This window comes from Salmo salar, chromosome ssa19 (assembly GCF_905237065.1).
Source record: "Salmo salar chromosome ssa19, Ssal_v3.1, whole genome shotgun sequence".
In the NCBI taxonomy this organism is placed as follows: domain Eukaryota; kingdom Metazoa; phylum Chordata; class Actinopteri; order Salmoniformes; family Salmonidae; genus Salmo; species Salmo salar.
Window position 1 is genome coordinate 59,552,898 of NC_059460.1, and position 21,100 is coordinate 59,573,997.

A 21,100-nucleotide genomic window follows, 5' to 3' on the forward strand; every position below is an offset into this window, starting at 1 on the left:
ATGAAAGAAATAAAATCTGAAATAAATCATTCTCTCTACTATTATTCTGACATTTCACATTCTTAAAATAAAGTGGTGATCCTAACTGACCTAAAACAGGGAATTTTTACTTGGATTAAATGTCAGGAATTGTGAAAAACTGAGTTTAAATGTATTTGGCTAAGGTGTATGTAAACTTCGACTTCAACTGTAAGTGGTGCCTCCACTTGGTGAGATATAGGAGTAACGATGAGAAAGACATGGACAAACTTGCACTAATTTATCAAGTCAAACGTGGTCATTCTTTGAACTTACATTTCTATTTGAGGCATACCTCAGAGCTTTTTCTCATTGCTTACAGTGTCTGTATATTTCAACATGCAAAGTGGGAATTCAGGTTTAAGAATTATTGCACCCTACACCCTTCTCACAATACCTTAGGGCCCGGTTCAAATCAGATCCACATAGCTGATGCTTTGACGGTGTGGGAGGTTAAACTGCATTAGAGCTGTCAAATCCACAAGCGGCTCCCGGCATTATACCTAAAGCGGACAATGCCATAATCCAATGCAGTGCCACCTCCAACACCATCAAAATGACATCTGGGACCTTCACCACCAGGTGGTGGGTAGGCAGCTGGGCTGTTGATCCACCCTCTCGACCAAGACTAAGGCCTACTTCGACCCTGATCCTTCTAGACAACATGGTTTTGCAAGGCAAGTGAGGGATATCTCACAAACTGCCCTCACTCAAGCTGGTGGAAAGCCCAACTGTGGCCACGACGAGGACGCTGGAGTCAACTGCACCACGTGTAAGACTGGGGCTCCGATTCAGGTTTTATGTAGACCCGTCACAAGAGGGTTCTAAGTAGGAACCTTTTTGGTGCTACTTAGAACCAATTTTGGAACTATAGGAGGGTTATTAGTTTTATCCCTGTAGTGCAGCGGTGTCAAACCAAAGACTTAAATATAAACCCAACTACCTACTTTGGCAAATAACAGTAGTGTTTTTGCTTTCAGCAAGCAAACTAATAAGTCACAAGTATGTCGGATAATAGCCCACTGATAGCATGACGGTTTACCCGTTTGTGTTGCCAATAGGTAAAGAGAAAGTGGTATAGCTCCTTCCCCCACTAAGACTCCTGTGGAGAGGAAAGAGATTGTACTTTTCCTTGTGCGTGCTTTCTCGTTTCCCATTGTCTAGGAAGTGTATTGGTGGTGGGGTAGGTTTCTCAAAAGCAACTGAAATCACAAAAAGTGTCTGGAGGCTTCTATAACGTTCCATTTACATGGAAAATAGAAATGTGGTTAGATTTTTCACACAAATCCATCAATGTTAATAGGAGATTTGCGCAAGATCTCAAGTTAGGATTCAGCCCTTCATGAATAGCCCTATATAAACCATTATATATAGTTATATACAGCAGTGATGAACACCAATGAAATATTAATCATAACCAAATTGGAAGAGGAAGGAACACATGCATAACTGTGACAGAAACTGACAAAAAATGTGACTGAATCTCTTTTTAATAAAATAGAAAATTCATACGTTTTTGTTTTTCCATTACATTTAAGAAGAAAAAAAATGCTTAAGAATATTGTGACACGCTCAGCTGTTCAGTGGTTGATCTGGAGTGAGAAAAGAACCAGCAAAGACAAGGAAAACGAGTACATACATGTATATGTACATACACATACATTATGAATGCAAAAAAAATACAATTTTGTACACAAATTGTGCCACTGGTAAAATGTACTGGCCATTGAATCATTCTATTTAAATCAGGCCGATGGACAGAAAGAGAAAAAGACGCACTAACGCAAATTTCAAAAACATATTATCGGCTTGCTGAAACATAACTTAAATGTACAAAGAAAAAGCGTCATTACCCAGTAGAGGTTTTCATTTGGTAGTGAAATGACTCGGTGAATTCAGAAAAGAGCACAGCTATTGTAATACACCCTCCCTAGTCATGGAGAGTAAACGGTCAAATATTTGAATATATAAAAACAACATTAGGGGCTGCCAAACAAATCTGACATTGTATGGACCGTATCATTCAAATGGATACTCTTAACAAAACTAGTTTTATTTCTTAGAGGATGAGAATTCCTACTGTTAAAAGAAAGATAACAGGGGTCGAAGTGGACTTATTGCTTTATAAATGGCTTTATAAAGGGTTTGAGTCATTGGGTGAAGAGAGCAGAATAAACCAGGTCATTTCACCACTGTAAAAAGCCTCCTGGACAGTGCAGTAACGATCTAGCAACATACACCATAGTACAATCATGTGTTACTCTGCAAACCAGAGTTAAATATGAAGAAGATTTAGCTAGGAAACCCTGGTGTTTCCGGGTCCACAGAGTTTGTTTGTTTGTTTCGTTCAAATTGTTGAATTTTCTACGAGCAGTTGCTTCACAGCCCAAAGACTGTACTGAGAAGGAAAGTCCCACTAAAAACAATATTTGCCATGATGATGCCAATTAAACTGTGCTGTGCGTTAATAGCGCCAGTCCTGTAGCGCTGCAGGACTTACATTTACATTTAAGTCATTTAGCAGACGCTCTTATCCAGAGCGACTTACAAATTGGACTTGCATTTCCACCCTTTTTTACATATTGACATTTTGTAACCTGAGGAGAAAACCTCTACCATCAACATGGATGAGTAAAATTGTATAAAACAAATGCCATTTTATTTGCATTGTTGTGCCTTTTGAACCAATTGGAGCGGAAAATAAAACACTTCACTTTGAAATCCCAAGTGAACTTTGCACTGTGTACTAGGAAACAGAATACTGCAATTGAAATGATACATTGCACATCTTAGTGAGATACACTTCACGAAAAGTTACCTCAACTTAGAATGCAGAAATTTTTTTTGTATTATAATTTTTTACAATAGACCATAGTCACGTCATGAGAGGTTATTTGTAGGGCCCTGTGTTTTGCAAAAACGTGACATGCTTGGATTTTTTGCCTTTTATTTAAAGCATCAAACTGTCACTTTTTCTTTTTATGTCAGATGATCCAGCACCATCCTCAGACAATAGCTTTCATTTTTGGTGCAATTCTCATTTCTGGATAAGGCTTAAAATACAGGTTCAAATCTTGCTATGACACATGATTGCGCAAAACATAGAGCCTTATAATTTGGTCAATGTGGTTCTAATTTGTGTTCCAAAGTAATGGTCAAGGTTCGGGCACTGCATTCAAGTAAAACATTAATAATGCTTTAGAAGTTAGGTCCCACTTTACAATAAGTGTCTCTAATGACTACCTATGGTAGTTACATAGGCAGGTACAATGGTATTACAGTGCAGGCCTATGTACTGTATTGTTACAGAGTATTTCCAAAAGTCAGGCCTGTGTGCAGTTGTTTAAAAATCTTAATATTTGTAATTACACAAACTCAAATAAATTGTGGCTAAACCTCATGCAAATTATTTGAGCTATTTGTAAATACTTTAAATTGAGAACGTCACTAACCATGTGTACCTACAGTCATTTATTACACCGTTTTTGTAAGTACTATATCCTAAGGGACACTTATTGTAAAGTTAGACCAGAAATCATATAGTCGCAAATACAAATAAAAAGGTTTAAGGATTTAACTATATATCCATATCCCTCCTTCACTATTTTATAAATCCATGTTCCAAAAAAAAGTTAGGTTTTCATCCAATTTGTTTTTTAATAGATACTGATCCTTCAATCACCTAACCCATCCACCTTAAACCACAAACACACACTAAAACGGCAGTCTCACCCTATAACGCTCATTGACATCATCCCAACGTTCTTCCGACACTCACCATCAAATTATCACAACCACCTTCTCTAGTTTTCCCTCCTCTACCCCCCTTTCACCCTCTCCACCGTTGGTTCTGATTCTCCTCTCCAGATCTACAGGTCCTTCTTGGTCTGGCTCTGGTCTGTTCTAGAGGGTTCTCTTTGGTCTGGGCAGAGCAGCTGAAGCATGTCCAGCAGGGCCTGCCGGATCTGACCTCCATACTTGTGGGAACTCTAAGAGAGACAGAATAAATGAGCAAGAGAAAGACTCGTCCCAAGAATTGTTTGCTTAGCCAAAATATGTATCGCGTTAATCAAACTCAAAACAAATATCCTCAATTAGCTTAGGAAATGAATAAACGAGGGCATTGTTTAGGTGTGGACATGTGGTGCGAAGAACCTCCCTGTGGACCGATCAGTGGTACTCACAGTCTGTGGGCAGGAGTGCTTGCAGGAGATGTGAAAGTTCATCATGTTCTCTCCCATGATGATGTAGGACACCCCGTAACCATCGTCTGCCACCTAGGAAAGACAAGTACATACTTCGCTCTCTTGAAGCACAGCTTTGCAGCCCAACACAGCTACAGTATACCGGTCTATTACAATGGAGTAGGTTGGCATATGCTATAACATGATATCTTGCGCATGGATGCTTCTGCACGGAATACAATCTTTCTCCAAGTTGAGATGATATGCTCGTTGACAAATGATGTACTTGTGTTGTAAGCATTCTGTTATTCCACCAAGTTATGCAATTAAAGGTGTTTGGAGACGAAGATAGAGACCGAGAGGTACTGACCGGGCCAAAGCCTCCGCCACAGGAGATGTACTCTGGGTGGTTGACCATGTCAAACAGCTCCACCTGCTGGACAGGAGTCTGACTGGTGGAGAGATGCCATGGCTCGGACAGCACCTGGAACAACACAGGCAGGGACAGTGTTGTTACTCCACTAAGCTAGACACGTCACCACAGAGATAATCAAACATGGCTGATGTTATAATTAAGTAATAAGGCCTGAGGAGGCGTGGTATATGGCCAATATACCACGGCTAAGGGCTGTTCTTAGGCACAACGCAGACCCTGAGATGCCTTATTGCTTTCATAAACTGGTTGGTTTCCAACATAAATATAACAGTTAACAAGTATTTTTGGGTCATACCTGTGGTATATTGTCTGTTATACACACTGCTGAAATGCTGTTTAAGCCTATCAGCATCCAGGAACCACACTACCCGGTTTATAATACAACGTTGTTCTAACGAAGGCGGTTGCACAAAAGGTGTTTCTGACTACTACCAAATTAATGTCAGTGCAGATTTTTCTCTGATTAAAATATATACCAGTGTTTTCCGGAACTATTTATTTAAAAAAAGACTAGCTTCTTATATATATATAAATAATGGATAGAATTATTATTTATTTGTGTAAGACTGAACTGCTTAAAAGAAGAACAGAGCCATGAGTCAGTCGTATGGAATCAACATTTTATTACAGAAAAGCAACACGCAAAAACAACACACCTCTTTCAGGAAGGGAGAGTCCACGCCAAGGTATTTGGAGACCACGTAGAGACAGAAGAGGTGCCTGTCGATGCCGGCGCCGGTCATGGCATGTTTGTACAGGTTCTGGTGCTTCTCTGAGGCTTGGCGGAGAAGTCTCCTGCACACCTCTACCCCCTGGTGGACATTAGAGGGGGGAGAGCGAGAGGGACAGAAAGAAAAAAGGGTAAAGAGAGCGAGAGAGATGAGGGAGAGTAATGAGTACGTTTTATGAGAAAGTATTCCGAGTAAGATCCCATGCTCCCTACCTCTCCTCCCTCCAGGGCTTTGATGAAGGCACAGCTTTCATTGGAGCAGGAACGCACAGTCTCGGTCCGGCCCTCCCTAAACAGACGGGTCATGGAGGCCTCGTAGGTCAGACAGAACATGCCCCTGTCCTGAGAGGGGTGGGGGAGAAGGATGGGGTGAGAGATTGTAACGAGGCAACATAATTGATCATTTTTGAGCAATGATCCTGACATTTTGGGTTTTTTGTTTTGTGCTCATTTACTTTGGTTTACATCAGCCAATGTTAAATTTGATCGACCGATTGTTGTTACATTGAAGCCGTACTAAGCGACATAGCGTATGGGTCAACCCCCCCACCCACATAGAAAGTATACAAGTGTGTGTGTAGGTGTATAAATGTTCATGTCCACTTTGAGCTGTCCCTCACCCTGTAGTAGGCCAGCTGAAGGGCCAGCTGGATGTAGGCGTCAGGACTGATGCGGCACTTCTTGATCCTGCCCTTGCCAAAGTCCCGGAAGGAGAAGACGTGGAAGTCCACATCGTCGGCCAGGGCCTGGGCCACCGCCAGAGACTGGGAAATCTGCTCCTGACACTGGGACAGACAGAGGAGGGGAAAAGGCAACACTGGATCATAAGACCACTGGGTGTCAAAAGAAGAGTTTAGCGCATGGCCATTGAGATGTACATGTATATACATTGATGGGGAAGATCATTTGTGTTCTCATTGGAATTACACAGACGTATTATGCATGCATGAATGCGTTATGAAATGAACGATTAAGAATATGGCTATTACAATGTCCAAAAAATATTCCTATAGCCAAGGAGAGATTTTCAAATGAGGTGAATGGATAATTAAAAGAAGAGAATGGATAATTCAAATAATAGATAGATAAATGGATGGATGAATAAATGAAAGGATGGATGGTTCACCTCTGGGGTGATGTCCCAGCTCAGTCTCTGAGGTCGGGGTAGAGAGGCATCCACCTCTCCCTTACAATGGCCCTCTTCATTGTACCCCAGCTGGAAACTGTCTGTGGCCAACACATACTGAAAACAGAGACAATTGGCTGAGAAAAATGTATGAATTCACTTATTTACTCAGTACAGGTTATATATATATATATATATATATCCCTTAAAATCAACTCTGGTCCTCGAAGCCAGTTCCACCTCATTTTTTTTATTGTTTCCCTCTAAATCAGGGACTGATTTAGACCTGGGACACCAGGTGTGCGCAATGAATGATCAGGTAAAACAGAAAACCAGCAGGCTCTGGACCTCGTAGAGTAAGAGTTGAGTACCCCTGATACAATGAATGATCAGGTAAAACAGAAAACCAGCAGGCTCTGGACCTCGTAGAGTAAGAGTTGAGTACCCCTGATACAATGAATGATCAGGTAAAACAGAAAACCAGAAGGCTCTGGACCTCGTAGAGTAAGAGTTGAGTACCCCTGATACAATGAATGATCAGGTAAAACAGAAAACCAGCAGGCTCTGGACCTCGTAGAGTAAGAGTTGAGTACCCCTGATACAATGAATGATCAGGTAAAACAGAAAACCAGCAGGCTCTGGACCTCGTAGAGTAAGAGTTGAGTACCCCTGATACAATGAATGATCAGGTAAAACAGAAAACCAGCAGGCTCTGGACCTCGTAGAGTAAGAGTTGAGTACCCCTGATACAATGAATGATCAGGTAAAACAGAAAACCAGCAGGCTCTGGACCTCGTAGAGTAAGAGTTGAGTACCCCTGATACAATGAATGATCAGGTAAAACAGAAAACCAGCAGGCTCTGGACCTCGTAGAGTAAGAGTTGAGTACCCCTGATACAATGAATGATCAGGTAAAACAGAAAACCAGCAGGCTCTGGACCTCGTAGAGTAAGAGTTGAGTACCCCTGATACAATGAATGATCAGGTAAAACAGAAAACCAGCAGGCTCTGGACCTCGTAGAGTAAGAGTTGAGTACCCCTGATACAATGAATGATCAGGTAAAACAGAAAACCAGCAGGCTCTGGACCTCGTAGAGTAAGAGTTGAGTACCCCTGGCATATACATTGTACATACATTTGGAACATATTTATACATTAAAAAAAAAAACTCTTGCCCTAAGGTCTGCTAGTTTTTCTATATATTCATATATTTATAGTTATACAGTGCCATCGGAAAGTATTCAGACCCCTTAACTTTTTCAACGTTGTTACATTACAGCCTTATTCTGAAATGGATTAAATAAAGTTTTTCCTGAGCAATGTACACACAATATCCAATAATGACAAAACAAAAACATGCTAAAATATTTTGCAAATGTATTAAAAAAACATACCTTATTTACATAAGTATTCAGACCCTTTGCTATGAGACTCGAAATTGGCCTCAGGTGCATCTGTTTCCATTGATCATCCTTGAGATGTTTCAACAAGTTAATTGGAGTCCACCTGTTGTAAATTCAATTGAATGGACATGATTTGGAAAGGCACACACCTGTCTATATAAGGTCCCACAGTTGACAGTGCATGTCAGAGAAACAACCAAGCCATGAGGTCGAAGGAAATGTCTGTAGAGCTCCGAGTCAGGATTGTGTCGAGGCACAGATCTGGGGAAGGGTACCAAAACATTTCTGCAGCATTGAAGGTCCCAAGAACATCATTCTTAAATGGAAGAAGTTCGGAATCACTAAGACGCCTCCTAGAGCTGGCCGCCCGGCCAAACTGAGCAATCGGGGGAGAAGGGCCTTGGTCAGGGAGGTGACCAAGAATCCGATGGTCACTCTGACAGAGCTCCAGAGTTCCTCTGTGGAGATGGGAGAAACTTCCAGGAGGACAACCAGCACTCCACCAATCAGGCCTTTATGGTAGAGTGGCCAGACGGAAGCCACTCTTCAGTAAAAGGCACATGACAGCCCGCTTGGAGTTTGCCAAAAGGTGCCGAAAGACTCTCAGACCATAAGAAACAAGATTCCCCTGTCTGATGAAACCAATATTGAACTCTTTGGCCTGAATGCCAAGCGTCACGTTTGGAGGAAACCTGGCACCATCCCTACGGTGAAGCATGGTGGTGGCATCATCATGCTGTGAGGATGTTTTTCAGTGACTGGGAGACTAATCAGGATCGAGGCAAAGATGAACGGAGCAAAGTACAGAGAGATCCTTGATGAAAATCTGCTCCAGAGCGATCAGGACCTTAGACTGGGGCAAAGGTTCACCTTCCAACAGGACAATGACCCTAAGCACACAGCCAAGACAACGCAGGAGTGGCTTCAGGACAAGTCTCTGAATGTCCTTGAGTGGCCCAGCCAGAGACTTGAAACCGATCGAACATCTCTGGAGAGACTTGAAAATAGCTGTGCAGCGACGCTCCCCATCCACCCTGACAGAGCTTGAGAGGATCTGCAGAGAAGAATGGGAGAAACTCCCCAAATACAGGTATGACAAGCTTGTAGAGTTACACCCAAGAAGACTCAAGGCTGTAATCGCTGCCAAAGGTGCTTCAACAAAGTACTGAGTAAAGGGTCTGAATACTTATGTAAATGTGATATTTTAGTTTTTTATGTGTAATAAATTGGCAACATTTTCTAAAAACCTGTTTTTGCTTTGTCATTATGGGGTATTTTGTGTACATTGCGGAGGGTGAAAAAACGATTGAATCAATTTTAGAATAAGGCTATAACGTGAGAAAATGTGGAAAAAGACAAAGGGGTCTGAATACTTTCCAAAGGCACTGAATGTTATGTCATACCTCCCATAAGTGTGCTACCACCGGTGCATCGGCCCATGAGTGCTCAGCGTTCAGACCGATCTTCCCGTTTTTATAGATCACAACGGAGAAAGACTTGTCAAACCACCTGGTGAAAAGAGAAGACGACAGTGTGCACAACTTTGATAACCGGCGCTACCTCCGACAAGGGTAGAACCATGGGAGTGATTGAGGAGGATAGACCTTATTTCATTGAGGTATTAAAAGAAAAGAATGAATGAAACAGGCTTTGTGGCAAGTGTGCCCTCTATCCATCTCTATGGTTGGAAATAAGTTACCTTTAAAAAAAAATAAAGCTATGTCGTAATGTCGTGACAACCATTAGTCTGGATGACTTACCTGTCGTAACACTTCCCGTGGAGCAGGGACTTGGCGTAACGGTCCAGACTAGCAGCTGGGTCTTCTCCCATCATGCCTTGCTCGTCATCGTCCAAGGTCACAAAGAACGCTGCTTTCTCGATGCAGTCAAGTGACCGCTTGTTCACGCCCAAGCTGAAGTATTCCTTCCTGGCCTTGGCCCAGGGAATTCTGAGAAACAAAATGTATTGCTTAGGAGGACAGGTACAGCCAGGCACACAGACCTGGGTCATGTTCAGTAGGTGGAAAACGTTTCCAGACGGAGTGAAACGGAGAGGTACTACCAGAACACAGATTTTTCATTTTCTGGGTTTGCTACGGTGTACCCTTACTGAACACAACCCAGATATTTTCCATTGGGGATGTTTTGAGCCCCTGCTATCAATCAGATGACTGTATATTTTACCAAAACATCTATGACTCACCTGTCTCCAGCCGTCAGGGCTCCGAGCTTCTCCTCTCCCGAGGAGGGGGGCGACGGGTCATCCAGGATCCTCTGGAGCTGCGACTCGATCTCGCGTGGTGACAGCGGCCGGCTAGACGAGTACATCCTCAGGCGGAAGTAGCGCCCCCGGTGGTACACCGCCACATAGTCACTGTCCTGCCAGTGCTGCACTGTGTCTACACACAGGAAGAGGGAGAGAGAGAGAGAAAAGGGAGAGAGGGGAGAAAGACAGAAAGTGGGAGGGAAGAGAGAGAGTTAATTATGGTACAGATGACTTGGAGCAGATGGACAGGGGCAGAAGGTGCAGAAAGGGAGGGAGACTGACAGCCTACAGAGTAAGGAGAGTGACTGACTAGAAACAACATGACCAGCTGCAGACAAGAGTTTTCAACATTACCATCATGTAACAATAATACAGGACCTATATGGATATCAGTAATGCCAATGTCAAAAGCTCCACTTGCCCACAGTGTTTTTGCTGGCTGGAAAATGAGATTGAAGACGTGGGAAACAAAATTGCCAGAGTAGGGGACATGTCAATATTTTATAGTCATGACAAAGCAATGGTACAGGTCTCAAATGCTGGTCATTGGTGGGCGCTTACATCTGCAGGTTCTTAAAGTAGTTTCAGCTCAAATCAATAAACTGAAAGATTTGGTTTGAGAGCGTGTATTTGGCGAAGGGAAATTAAGCGGTACCAAACCGTCAAGTAGCAAATAATTCCCACCAGGAATTAAAGTCCCTAAAATCAGCTTTAAATTACAGTACCAGTCAAACGTTTTGAACACCTACTCATTCAAGGGTTTTTACAAGGGTTCTACATTGTAGAATAATAGTGAAGACATCAAAACTATGAAATAACACATGAAATCATGTAGTAACCAAAAAAGTGTTAAACAAATCAAAATATAATTTAGGTTTTAGATTCTTCAAAGTAGCCACCCTTTGCCTTGATGACAGCTTGCACACACTTGGCATTCTCTCAACCAGCTTCATGAGGTAGTCACCTGGAATGCATTTCAATTAACAGGTGTGCCTTGTTAAAAGTTAATTTGTGGAATTTCTTTCCTTCTTAATGCGTTTGAGCCAATCAGTTGTGTTGTGACAAGGTAGGGGGGTAGACAGAAGACAGCCCTATTTGGTAAAAGACCAAGTCCATGGTCTATGATGAAACTAGCTCTCATGAAGACCGCCACAGGAAAGGAAGACCCAGAGTTACCTCTGCTGCAGAGGATAAGTTCAATAGAGTTACCCGCCTCAGCCAATCGACAATTAACTGCACCTCAGATTGCAGCCCAAATAAATGCTTCACAGAGTTCAAGTAACAGACACATCTCAACAGCAACTGTGTGAATCAGGCCTTCATGGTCGAATTGCTGCAAAGAAACCACTACTAAAGGACACCAATAATAAGAAGAGACTTGTTTGGGCCAAGAAACACGAGCAATAGACATTACACCAGTGGAAATCTGTCCTTTGGTCTGATGAGTCCAAATTTGAGATTGTTGGTTCCAACCGCCATGTCTTTGTGAGACGCAGAGTAGGTGAACGGATGATCTCCGCAGGAGGAGGTGTGATGGTGCTTTGCTGGTAACACTGTCAGTGATTTATTTAGAATTCAAGGCACACTTAACCAGCATGACAACCACAGCATTCTGCAGCGATACACCATCCCATCTGGTTTGCGCTTAGTGGGACTATCATTTGTTTTTCAACAGGACAATGACCCAAAACACACCTCCAGGATGTGTAACGGCTATTTGACCAAGAAGACGAGTGATGGAGTGCTGCATCAGATGACCTGCCCTCCACAATCACCCGACCTCAACCCATTTGAGATGGTTTGGACCACAGAGTGAAAGAAAAGTAGCCAAAGACTGCTCAGCATATGTGGGAACTCCTTCAAGACTGTTGGAAAAGCATTCCAGGTGACTACCTCATGAAGCTGGTTGAGAGAATGCCAAGAGTGTGCAAAGCTGTCATTAAGGCAAAGGGTGAAAGAAACTATATTATGATTTGTTTAAAAAAAAAATAGTTACCACATGATTCCATATGTGTTATTTCATAGTTTTGATGTCTTCACTACTATTCTACAATGTAGAAAATAGTAAAAATAAAGAAAAACCATTCAATGAGTAGGTGTGTCCAAACTTTTGACTGGTACTGTATATCCAAGTGATTTGTTGATAACTTTTTAAATGTTTTACTACAACAAATTGGGTAGTAAATCCTAGTCAAGTGCTTCAACACCTAGTGAAGAACACTATAAAAACAGGCTATATATTGTCATTGTCAACATAAACCAAGCAGGTGGGGAATTATACTGGACTGATTTATAAAACAAGGGCTCCTGTTTGTAATCGGGCAATGGTGTGGTGGTCACCGCGGGGACTTTGCAGAGGGATGTCACAACACATGGGAGATACAAGGACAGGGATACTACATGTGTGTCCCAAATGGCACCTTATTCCCCATGGACCCTGGTCAAAAGTGGTACACTATATAGGGAAAAGGGTGCCATATGAGACGCATCCTACATGTATTGAGGAAGTGTTAATACCTGTGATCGTCCCGGGGATTCGACAAGAGTCAAACATCCTCTCAAACTGATAGGAACAGCAAGGGACCGAAGACATCAACAACCACTGAGCGATAGAGGAACCGGGAAAAAACACAAAGAAATATGGGGGAGGATAGAGGAGAGGAAACAATGGGACGACAGACAAAAACAAGGGACCGAATGAAAGGGAAAAGAGGAGGAGCAACAGAACAGGTGGGAATAGTGAAAAGGAAAGAGGTGAACGAAAACAAATATAAAGTGGATAGATACAAGAGAAGTCCGTTAGAGGCAAGCCCTTTCCAGAGTGACGGCACAGACAACAGACTAGGAAACAGGACGGATGAGAGACAGTGAAAGATGACAAGAGCAGTTTTGTGGCGGACATTTTGTGACTGTGTGAAGTACAAACACCCCTCTCTTCATGAAATGGACAGTGAGACCATACACACATTACTGCAAATGTCCAGTCAGTTATGGTACAGTATGGCTACCCTCTCCAAATAACCGTTCCTCCATGACGAAAGGGGGGCTTGAGTAAAAAAGTTTGGAAAGCACTGTCTTATTTGAATGGCTTCTGATATTTACGGCACATTTGTACAGTAAAACCTATAGATCTGTGTTAATGTGTGCTTTGAACGCGAGGCATGTATTGTCCTTTGTACATATAGGTACTGTGTTCAGAAGTGTGTATTGATGTAGATGACTCTACATGTGTGTTTACCGGTCTCCTCTCCAGGAGTGCGTGTGGTGTTGAACATCCTCTCACACTGAGCTGCACACAGAGGAATGACAGTGCCTGGAACACGACTCTGGGGAGGAACAGGAGGAGAGGGAGAGAGGGGGGAGAGCGAGAGAGAGAGAGAGTTCAGAGAGCGAGAGTTTAGATCAGAGAGCGGGCGAGCGAGAGGTTAGATCAGAGAGCGAGAGTTTAGATTAGAGAGCGGGCGAGCGAGAGTTTAGATCAGAGAGCGGGCGAGCGAGAGTTTAGATCAGAGAGCGGGCAAGTGAGAGTTTAGATCAGAGAGCGGCGAGCGAGAGTTTAGATCAGAGAGCGGCGAGCGAGAGTTTAGATCAGAGAGCGGCGAGCGAGAGTTTAGATCAGAGAGCGGGCGAGAGTTTAGATCAGAGAGCGGGCGAGTAAGAGGTTAGATCAGAGAGCGAGAGTTTAGATTAGAGAGCGGGCGAGCGAGAGTTTAGATCAGAGAGCAAGAATTTAGATTAGAGAGCGGGCGAGCGAGAGTTTAGATCAGAGAGCGGGCGAGAGTTTAGATTAGAGAGCGGGTGAGCGAGAGTTTAGATCAGAGAGCGGGTGGGCGAGAGTTTAGATCAGAGAGCGGGCGGGCGAGTTTAGATCAGAGAGCGGGCGGGCGAGAGTTTAGATCAGAGAGCGGGCGGGCGAGAGTTTAGATCAGAGAGCGGGCGGGCGAGAGTTTAGATCAGAGAGCGGGCGAGAGTTTAGATCAGAGAGCGGGCGAGTGTTTAGATCAGAGAGCGAGCGAGCAGGTGAGAGTTTAGATCAGAGAGTGAGCGAGAGTTTAGATCAGAGAGCGAGCGAGAGTTTAGATCAGAGAGCGAGCGAGCGTTTAGATCAGAGAGCGAGCGAGCGTTTAGATCAGAGAGCGAGCGAGCGTTTAGATCAGAGAGCGAGCGTTTAGACCAGAGAGCGAGCGAGCGAGCGTTCAGACCAGAGAGCGAGCGAGCGAGCGTTCAGACCAGAGAGCGAGCGAGAGTTCAGACCAGAGAGCGAGCGAGAGTTCAGACCAGAGAGCGAGCGAGAGTTCAGACCAGAGAGCGAGCGAGAGTTCAGACCAGAGAGCGAGCGAGAGTTCAGACCAGAGAGCGAGAAAGAGTTCAGACCAGAGAGCGAGAAAGAGTTCAGACCAGAGAGCGAGCGAGAAAGAGTTCAGACCAGAGAGCGAGCGAGAGTTCAGACCAGCGAGAGAAGGACAGGAAAAGAAGAGAGAGAAAGCCAAGGGAAGGTACAGAGTGTGGGGGTAGGGAGGAGAGATGGGGATGGTATGAGACCATGAGAGGGAATGGGTTTCAAACAAACTGGAAAATCAAACCAAAGGACACTTCGAACCTCTACACACAGAGGGAGCTAAAACAAACTGGAGGGATGGATTGATGCAGCTTACACACATGAACATGGTCAGTCCACACCAGCACACACTCAAAATGTACACAGACAAACACACACGGATGAGTTCATACTCAACACATCTCTCCGATTTCGGTACGTATTTAAAAGTAAATCGCAATAAAAACACCTCATTATGAAAACATGAAAACACCTTGGTACAGGCCCATGCTCATATGTAAAATGAGTTCAGAAGATTTTTGATTCGGGGTGTGCCGACATGGCCATACTCGTATTCGTAATCTTATCCGGAAGTTGTCAGTTGACAGTCGGATCGGATGAAACTGAAGTGTTTTAATATGCCTAAATAGATGTTGGCAAAACACCTCCCTGCACGTTCTCACTGCAAAACAAACTGCAGATTAGGAGGAGCGCGTGGAGGTGTGTGCGTGGAGGTGTGCGCGAGGCCTCAAGTTTACAGTCACTCGGTCAGAATGGGCACTAACGTTTCATATTTCCCCTACCCTTGCCCATCTTGTTAGATATTATGCACATTGATAGCTTGATCGCAAATGTCCTCGCCATGGGATTTATCATAGTAGCGGGCAGCAGCAATCTAAATGACCAGACCGAAAACATGCGAGGAAAAGTGATCAGGTGAAATTACAGCTTCATTCTATGCAATCAGAGCAGCAGGATCAGCATACAGCCTGCCCTTATCTTTACAGACAGGCAAACTAGCCAGTTGTTATTTAGACCACGCACGTGACTGACTCAAAGACAGTACAGTATGATTTAGAAACTCTGTGACTAACTGACATGAGAAAGATGCTTGCTGGCACTCAAAAAATATATATATTCTGATTAAGGATATTTAAAAAATAAAAATACTCGCATCATAATCATAACCAGAAAATTGCCCATATCCGTTACGATACCTCTTTTGTCCGACTACTCGGCACACCCCCTAGTTTTGATGTGTCAAATAAAGCTTGCTGATTGGTGCACCAAACCTATCGTGATCACACAGCAGCCAGAGGCAGTACTTTCATTAATTATACATGGTATTCACTGAACAACACATTATGTTCAAAGGCCAATGGTATTTTCATGCATAGGCCTCAATAGTTTTTTATTGGGCATCAAATGGATGAAAACAGAAATAGGGAGGGCTATCTGGACTTTCAAAAAATATATATATTGTATAATGGTTTAAAACTTGTTCCATTGCGTGCCCTAATGAATATGGCCCAGGTTAAACTCCAGCCCCTATCACACGTTAATGGTGGAGGTTGACTGGTTGTTGAACTCACAGGCTTGAGCTCCTCTCTGTTGAGCTTCCTGCGGTACATGAGGAAGGCATGAAGGGTGTTGCCTGCTCTGGCAGCCTGGATGGGGGTGGGCGTCACATACAAGAAGTCCTGGGGAGAGAGAGTGCGTGTGAGAGAGGGAGGAGGCGCCATTTTGACAACGCAAATCAGCATTGCTAAGTGGCAAACCAGAAAATACTATTAGTATGTGAAACGCCTTCCCCTTTTCCACGAAAGGTGGCAATGATTTATTTGAGAGTATTTCAAGTTTATCAAGTGCTTTTGGACCGTAGGGCCGCTGTTATACTTCCAAAATGTCACCCATAGAGAAATAGATATGTTGTTTAACCTTTCCATACGCGAGTTCCAAATATCTCTAACGGTCACACCAGCCTGAGTTGTTTTATGCACTTGATGTCAGAATGCACTCACTGTTCCAAAATGTGACTGTTATGCAACAGGACAGTTAACACGCGCTGCCTGCGAATTATCTATAGGCTGTGTTTCAACTTGTCAATTTCAAATTATTTTCTAACAAGTTGTATTGTCTAACAACAGTTTGAATTGAGGGTTGTTTCGCCTCATTAATTCACATAGAAATAGCCCATTTCAGTGTTGTGGACAATTTATGATTGAGGCTTCACGGAACCGGACAAACTTCCCTCATCGAGGTGAGCCCTTCCCCATTTCTTCCGCACATCAAGTATGCAGACATTTGCGCAGTCTTGCACGACCCGGCACATTTTCTGGCTAGCGCTCACATTGCCTCCATTCTTGTTTTCCTTATAAATAAAAACTTTGGACATGTGTGTGTTCCTATCATTGTAAGTGCCTTATTTTCTGTATATCGTGTTGTCGTTTCTACTGTAGCATTAAGTATGTATGTATGGAGCATAATGTATTTACAGTTTTATTCACATGTTTTCAAGTACTGGTGACAAATAATGCATTCCGATTATTGCATAGATTGTAATGGACACCTATGATGTGTGCAAAATATTTTTTTGAAGGTTGTACTGATTATAATGAGCTAATGCTAAGCTATTTGCCAGCTATGTGTGGCGCCATGTTTGTTGACATTATTCAATGCATTCTGGGTGTCACGTAAACGTCTATCAGACCAAAGATGTTATAATGAGGTAAAGGAATGGTTCACTCATCTTTCGGGTAAACTTCCAGAAGTGAATGAAGGGAAGTGAATGAGCGTAAACGACACACCCCCTTCAACATGCATACTGCAAACAGATCAAACTCATCTTGTCTCCTCTTATTATCTTTGGTTGACGCGAAAAACAAATATGGCGGCGCGCACAAACTACCCATCGTCGGATTACTTTTGATTTCTAGAAAGTGTTTTACTACATTTTTTCGATCAATGTTGAGCTCAACCGTGATATGATGAATTATAAATAGTAATAGCTGTCATACTATTATAAATAGTATGACCGCTTGTGTTACATCAATATTTCCTCAGTTAGCGCTAGGACTAATGTAGCTTACATTTTCCGGTTTGGATGATTGTGTTATGCTGTTGCTACTTCTGTGAATGTCTGAACACTGTATCCAAAAATAAACTTGTCACATTCAGGACATAACTTTGTAAGGACTGTGTTTGTTTAAAATGTTTCTGTGTAAAAACAGTGTGGCTAGCTCAAATGCTGACTGTTGCCTCAATCAAAACTGGACGTTCTAATCAAACCGGTTTGAGCGTACGATGCAGGGACCACTGTAGAATGATCACACCCATTTGTTGGGTTAAAGGTTAAATGGACCAAACCATGGTCATCGTTCAAGTAGAATAGGGAATCTTGTTTGCTCTATTTGTTACATTTCTACCTGCAACGTTGTGAACGTTTCACCTCACTGAACACACCTCCGCTATTAGAAAACAGAACGTGGGGAGTAGTCGATGATTTGTTGATACGTACCATGCCGTAGTAGTTGCTGTTGACCATGATAGGGCTCCGTCCTCTCAGGTAGATGTACTCCTCCCACCAGTCGCTCACCTAAAAGGGGAAAAACACACCCCCAGGGTCGTGTTCAGTAGACAAAAAATGGACAACGGGAAGGTAGGTACTATCTGAAGTTGTCCAATAAGAAATGGTTGTTTTCTTGATCCGTTACGAAGTGCCCTAATGAATACACCCCATACAAATCCTCTGTGACACAACCACGCAACATCCTGGCCAGGGCCACAGCCCCTATTACAATGAATAATTCAAAATGGCCTCCGACAAAGATCTACATTGTTCATGGGATTTTTAATGCGCTCCGACAATTAAATTAAAATAGGTCATTTCTACGTGTGCATAACGCCTTTCTTGTCTCACCTCCTGTTCTCTTAAAGCTCATTGGAGGAGAGGAACCAAGAATCCTCCATTGGACCTCCTCCAATAAGGAAGGCCAGAGGAAGCAAGGATGTGACAGCTCGTGACGTGTTTGGACACAGCCATAGCCAAAGTCTACATATAAGGGGTTACTTACGTAGTTGGAAGCCCAGAGAGCCTTCAGTTTGAGGTACCACTGTAGCCGGTTCCCCAGGCTGCTCTCAAACTGAGTGGCCAGCGACGTCATGCGTTCAAACTCATCAGGGGTCATCAGCGGCCGCACCGACTCCAGGTACTGCAGAGAAACAGAGAGAGAAGAACAAACACAGAACAATATTCTATAAAATACATCATTATAACGTTATGCAGTTGACACAGAACATTATCCCACATACAACAAAACAGAATACAGAATACACAGAGGGAATGGAGCTAACGTGTGATGGAGGTACAATGGAGTGTTAGAGGTTCAGTAATACTGAGGGAGAGGCAAAGAGAGGTAGACAGAGAGAGAGGTGGAGAGAGATGTAGCGAGAGAGAGAGATGTAGCGAGAGAGAAAGATGTAGCGAGAGAGATGTAGCGAGAGAGAGATGTAGCGAGAGAGAGAGAGATGTAGCGAGAGAGAGAGAGATGTAGCGAGAGAGAGAGAGATGTAGCGAGAGAGAGAGAGATGTAGCGAGAGAGAGAGAGAGATGTAGCGAGAGAGAGAGATGTAGCGAGAGAGAGAAAGATGTAGCGAGAGAGAGAGAGATGTAGCGAGAGAGATGTAGCGAGAGAGAGAGATGTAGCGAGAGAGAGAGAGAGATGTAGCGAGAGAGAGAGAGAGATGTAGCGAGAGAGCGATGTAGAGAGAGCGAGATGTAGAGAGATGTAGAGAGAGAGATGTAGAGAGAGAGATGTAGAGAGAGAGAGATGTAGAGAGAGAGATGTAGAGAGAGAGAGATGTAGAGAGAGAGAGAGAGAGAGAGATGTAGAAAGAGGTAGAGAGGTGGAGAGAGAGGTAGAGAAGCAGAGAGATGTAGAGAGAGGTGGAGAGAGAGAGAGGTAGAGAGAAAGCAAGCGAGCGGAGGGAGAGATGGCGGAAACTTCCAACCTGCGTGTGTCTTTGTCTAGCCTCTGCAGAGTCCCCAACAACCGAAAGTTCTGGGTTTCAGGGGAAATGGAAAGAGAGCCTGTGACGCGACTTCCCACTTTTGGACGTTAACAAAGCACCACTCCATCTTAACTCCTCCTCCACATTTACGGGATTGGTTGAACAGTGCAAAAAAGAGAACCTCCCTTTTTCTCCTGGTCAAGACCAGTACGTAGGGGAGATAGCTTCAGGCCTTTCAATGCTACGTTGGGTTAGTCTTTGTCAAGCGTGAATATCTGGTGAGCGGATATGCTGCATCTTTTGTCGAAATGTATTTCCCTATTGGGACAATAAAGATTGAATTGAAGAGTGTCTCACCCTCTTGACCGTGTCTTTGACGGCCGGCACTGGCTGGTTTGGCAGAGAACCCTGGTAGCTGTAGAGGAGAGGCTGTCTGCCCGAGAATATCCTCACCAGCGCCTGTAACACACACACACACACACACACACACACACACACACACACACACAGTCAGCCCGAGTCCCAGGGGTGGGGCTAAATGCAGCTCTCCTACGACCACCTTGAAATGCTACAGATTTTAAATCTACCTAGCAGGGTGATTCTTTCCAATCTATCCAATCACTTTTTACACTGATTGCAATGGAGGTAAAAAGATCATTTAACCCCCCCCCCCCCCACCAAAAAAAAATAATTGAGAGGAGAGCTTGAAAGTAAACATTTCATTGTACGATGTACACTACGCCGTATTCTGTGCATATGACAGACACAATGATTTGATTTTCAATTGTTGGCGACAGTAAGGAGGTAAGGAACGGTGGGGGGGTTTGTACTGACCACCCAGACTTTGGTGGTGTTGGACATCTTGCCGCGCTGCTCGAACATCCAGTGGTGGTAGGACAGCAGCTGCTTGAGGCACATGCGCATGGTGAAGATGAGGGAGAACCAGAGCAGCGTGCTGAACAGCACCGCCGACACCACCGTCTGACACTGGGCACTCAGAGACTGACTGGGAGGGAGGGGTTCATTCCATTAGAGAATGAAAGAGTGGTGGTGGTGGGGGGGGGGGCGACAGGGTGAGAGAAAGAGAGAAGGATTTCAATGATTTGGTGAGAACATCTGAGAAAAGGGGGAAATATTTTATTTCAATACCAGTCTTTAAGCAATATTGTCAGACTTTGAAGACAGTGCAGTGTCTGTGTCTGGTCGGTGTCTGGTGCTAGCTACCTGACAGGTAGATGCTCCTGGATCTTGGCGATGAGACCCATGGAGGGGTCGGAGCGCATGTACATGGTGGCCAGGATGGCGATGACCACAAACAGCCAGGAGGAGGGACTGGCCGGGTACACCCCTGTTATCACACCGTTCTGTTGGGGAATGAGGGGGGAAAAGAGATTGGTCATTAAAGCACCCAACGGGAGGAAAACAAACTGAAAAAGGGAGGGACTTCACAAAAAAATTAAAAAAAATAAATAACTTGTATTATTTTTCTTTTACGTGCCCTAATAAAACACGACCAATATGACAGCCATTCAAAACCCAATGAACTTCCCAGCCATGTCAACACGGCATATTATCCAACGAGGGTATTGGATAATGCTCTTCACAGCTA

At 43.7% G+C, this 21,100-nt stretch overlaps 1 protein-coding gene across 3 annotated transcripts in view; it reads right to left on the reverse strand.

Moving 5' to 3' along the window:
- Nucleotides 1-1,490: 1,490 nt before the first annotated feature.
- Nucleotides 1,491-21,100, reverse strand: part of LOC106579170 (carnitine O-palmitoyltransferase 1, liver isoform) — a 50,872-nt gene continuing 31,262 nt past the window's right edge. For 2 of the 3 annotated variants that reach the window (XM_045702562.1, XM_045702561.1), the window contains exons 3-19: nt 20,716-20,855; nt 20,326-20,497; nt 19,849-19,950; nt 18,555-18,692; nt 17,999-18,076; nt 16,074-16,181; nt 13,402-13,489; nt 10,101-10,296; nt 9,658-9,846; nt 9,301-9,406; nt 6,495-6,611; nt 5,989-6,153; nt 5,582-5,710; nt 5,295-5,450; nt 4,573-4,686; nt 4,203-4,295; nt 1,491-4,007 (exon numbers count right to left, since the gene is read on the reverse strand). In XM_045702562.1, coding sequence (XP_045558518.1) covers nt 3,888-4,007; nt 4,203-4,295; nt 4,573-4,686; nt 5,295-5,450; nt 5,582-5,710; nt 5,989-6,153; nt 6,495-6,611; nt 9,301-9,406; nt 9,658-9,846; nt 10,101-10,296; nt 13,402-13,489; nt 16,074-16,181; nt 17,999-18,076; nt 18,555-18,692; nt 19,849-19,950; nt 20,326-20,497; nt 20,716-20,855 — 2,211 coding nt within the window. In that variant the 3' untranslated portion in view covers nt 1,491-3,887. Of the gene's footprint in view, nt 4,008-4,202; nt 4,296-4,572; nt 4,687-5,294; nt 5,451-5,581; nt 5,711-5,988; nt 6,154-6,494; nt 6,612-9,300; nt 9,407-9,657; nt 9,847-10,100; nt 10,297-12,680; nt 12,766-13,401; nt 13,490-16,073; nt 16,182-17,998; nt 18,077-18,554; nt 18,693-19,848; nt 19,951-20,325; nt 20,498-20,715; nt 20,856-21,100 lie in introns of all 3 variants that reach the window. The other variant, XM_045702563.1, reaches the window with a different exon arrangement.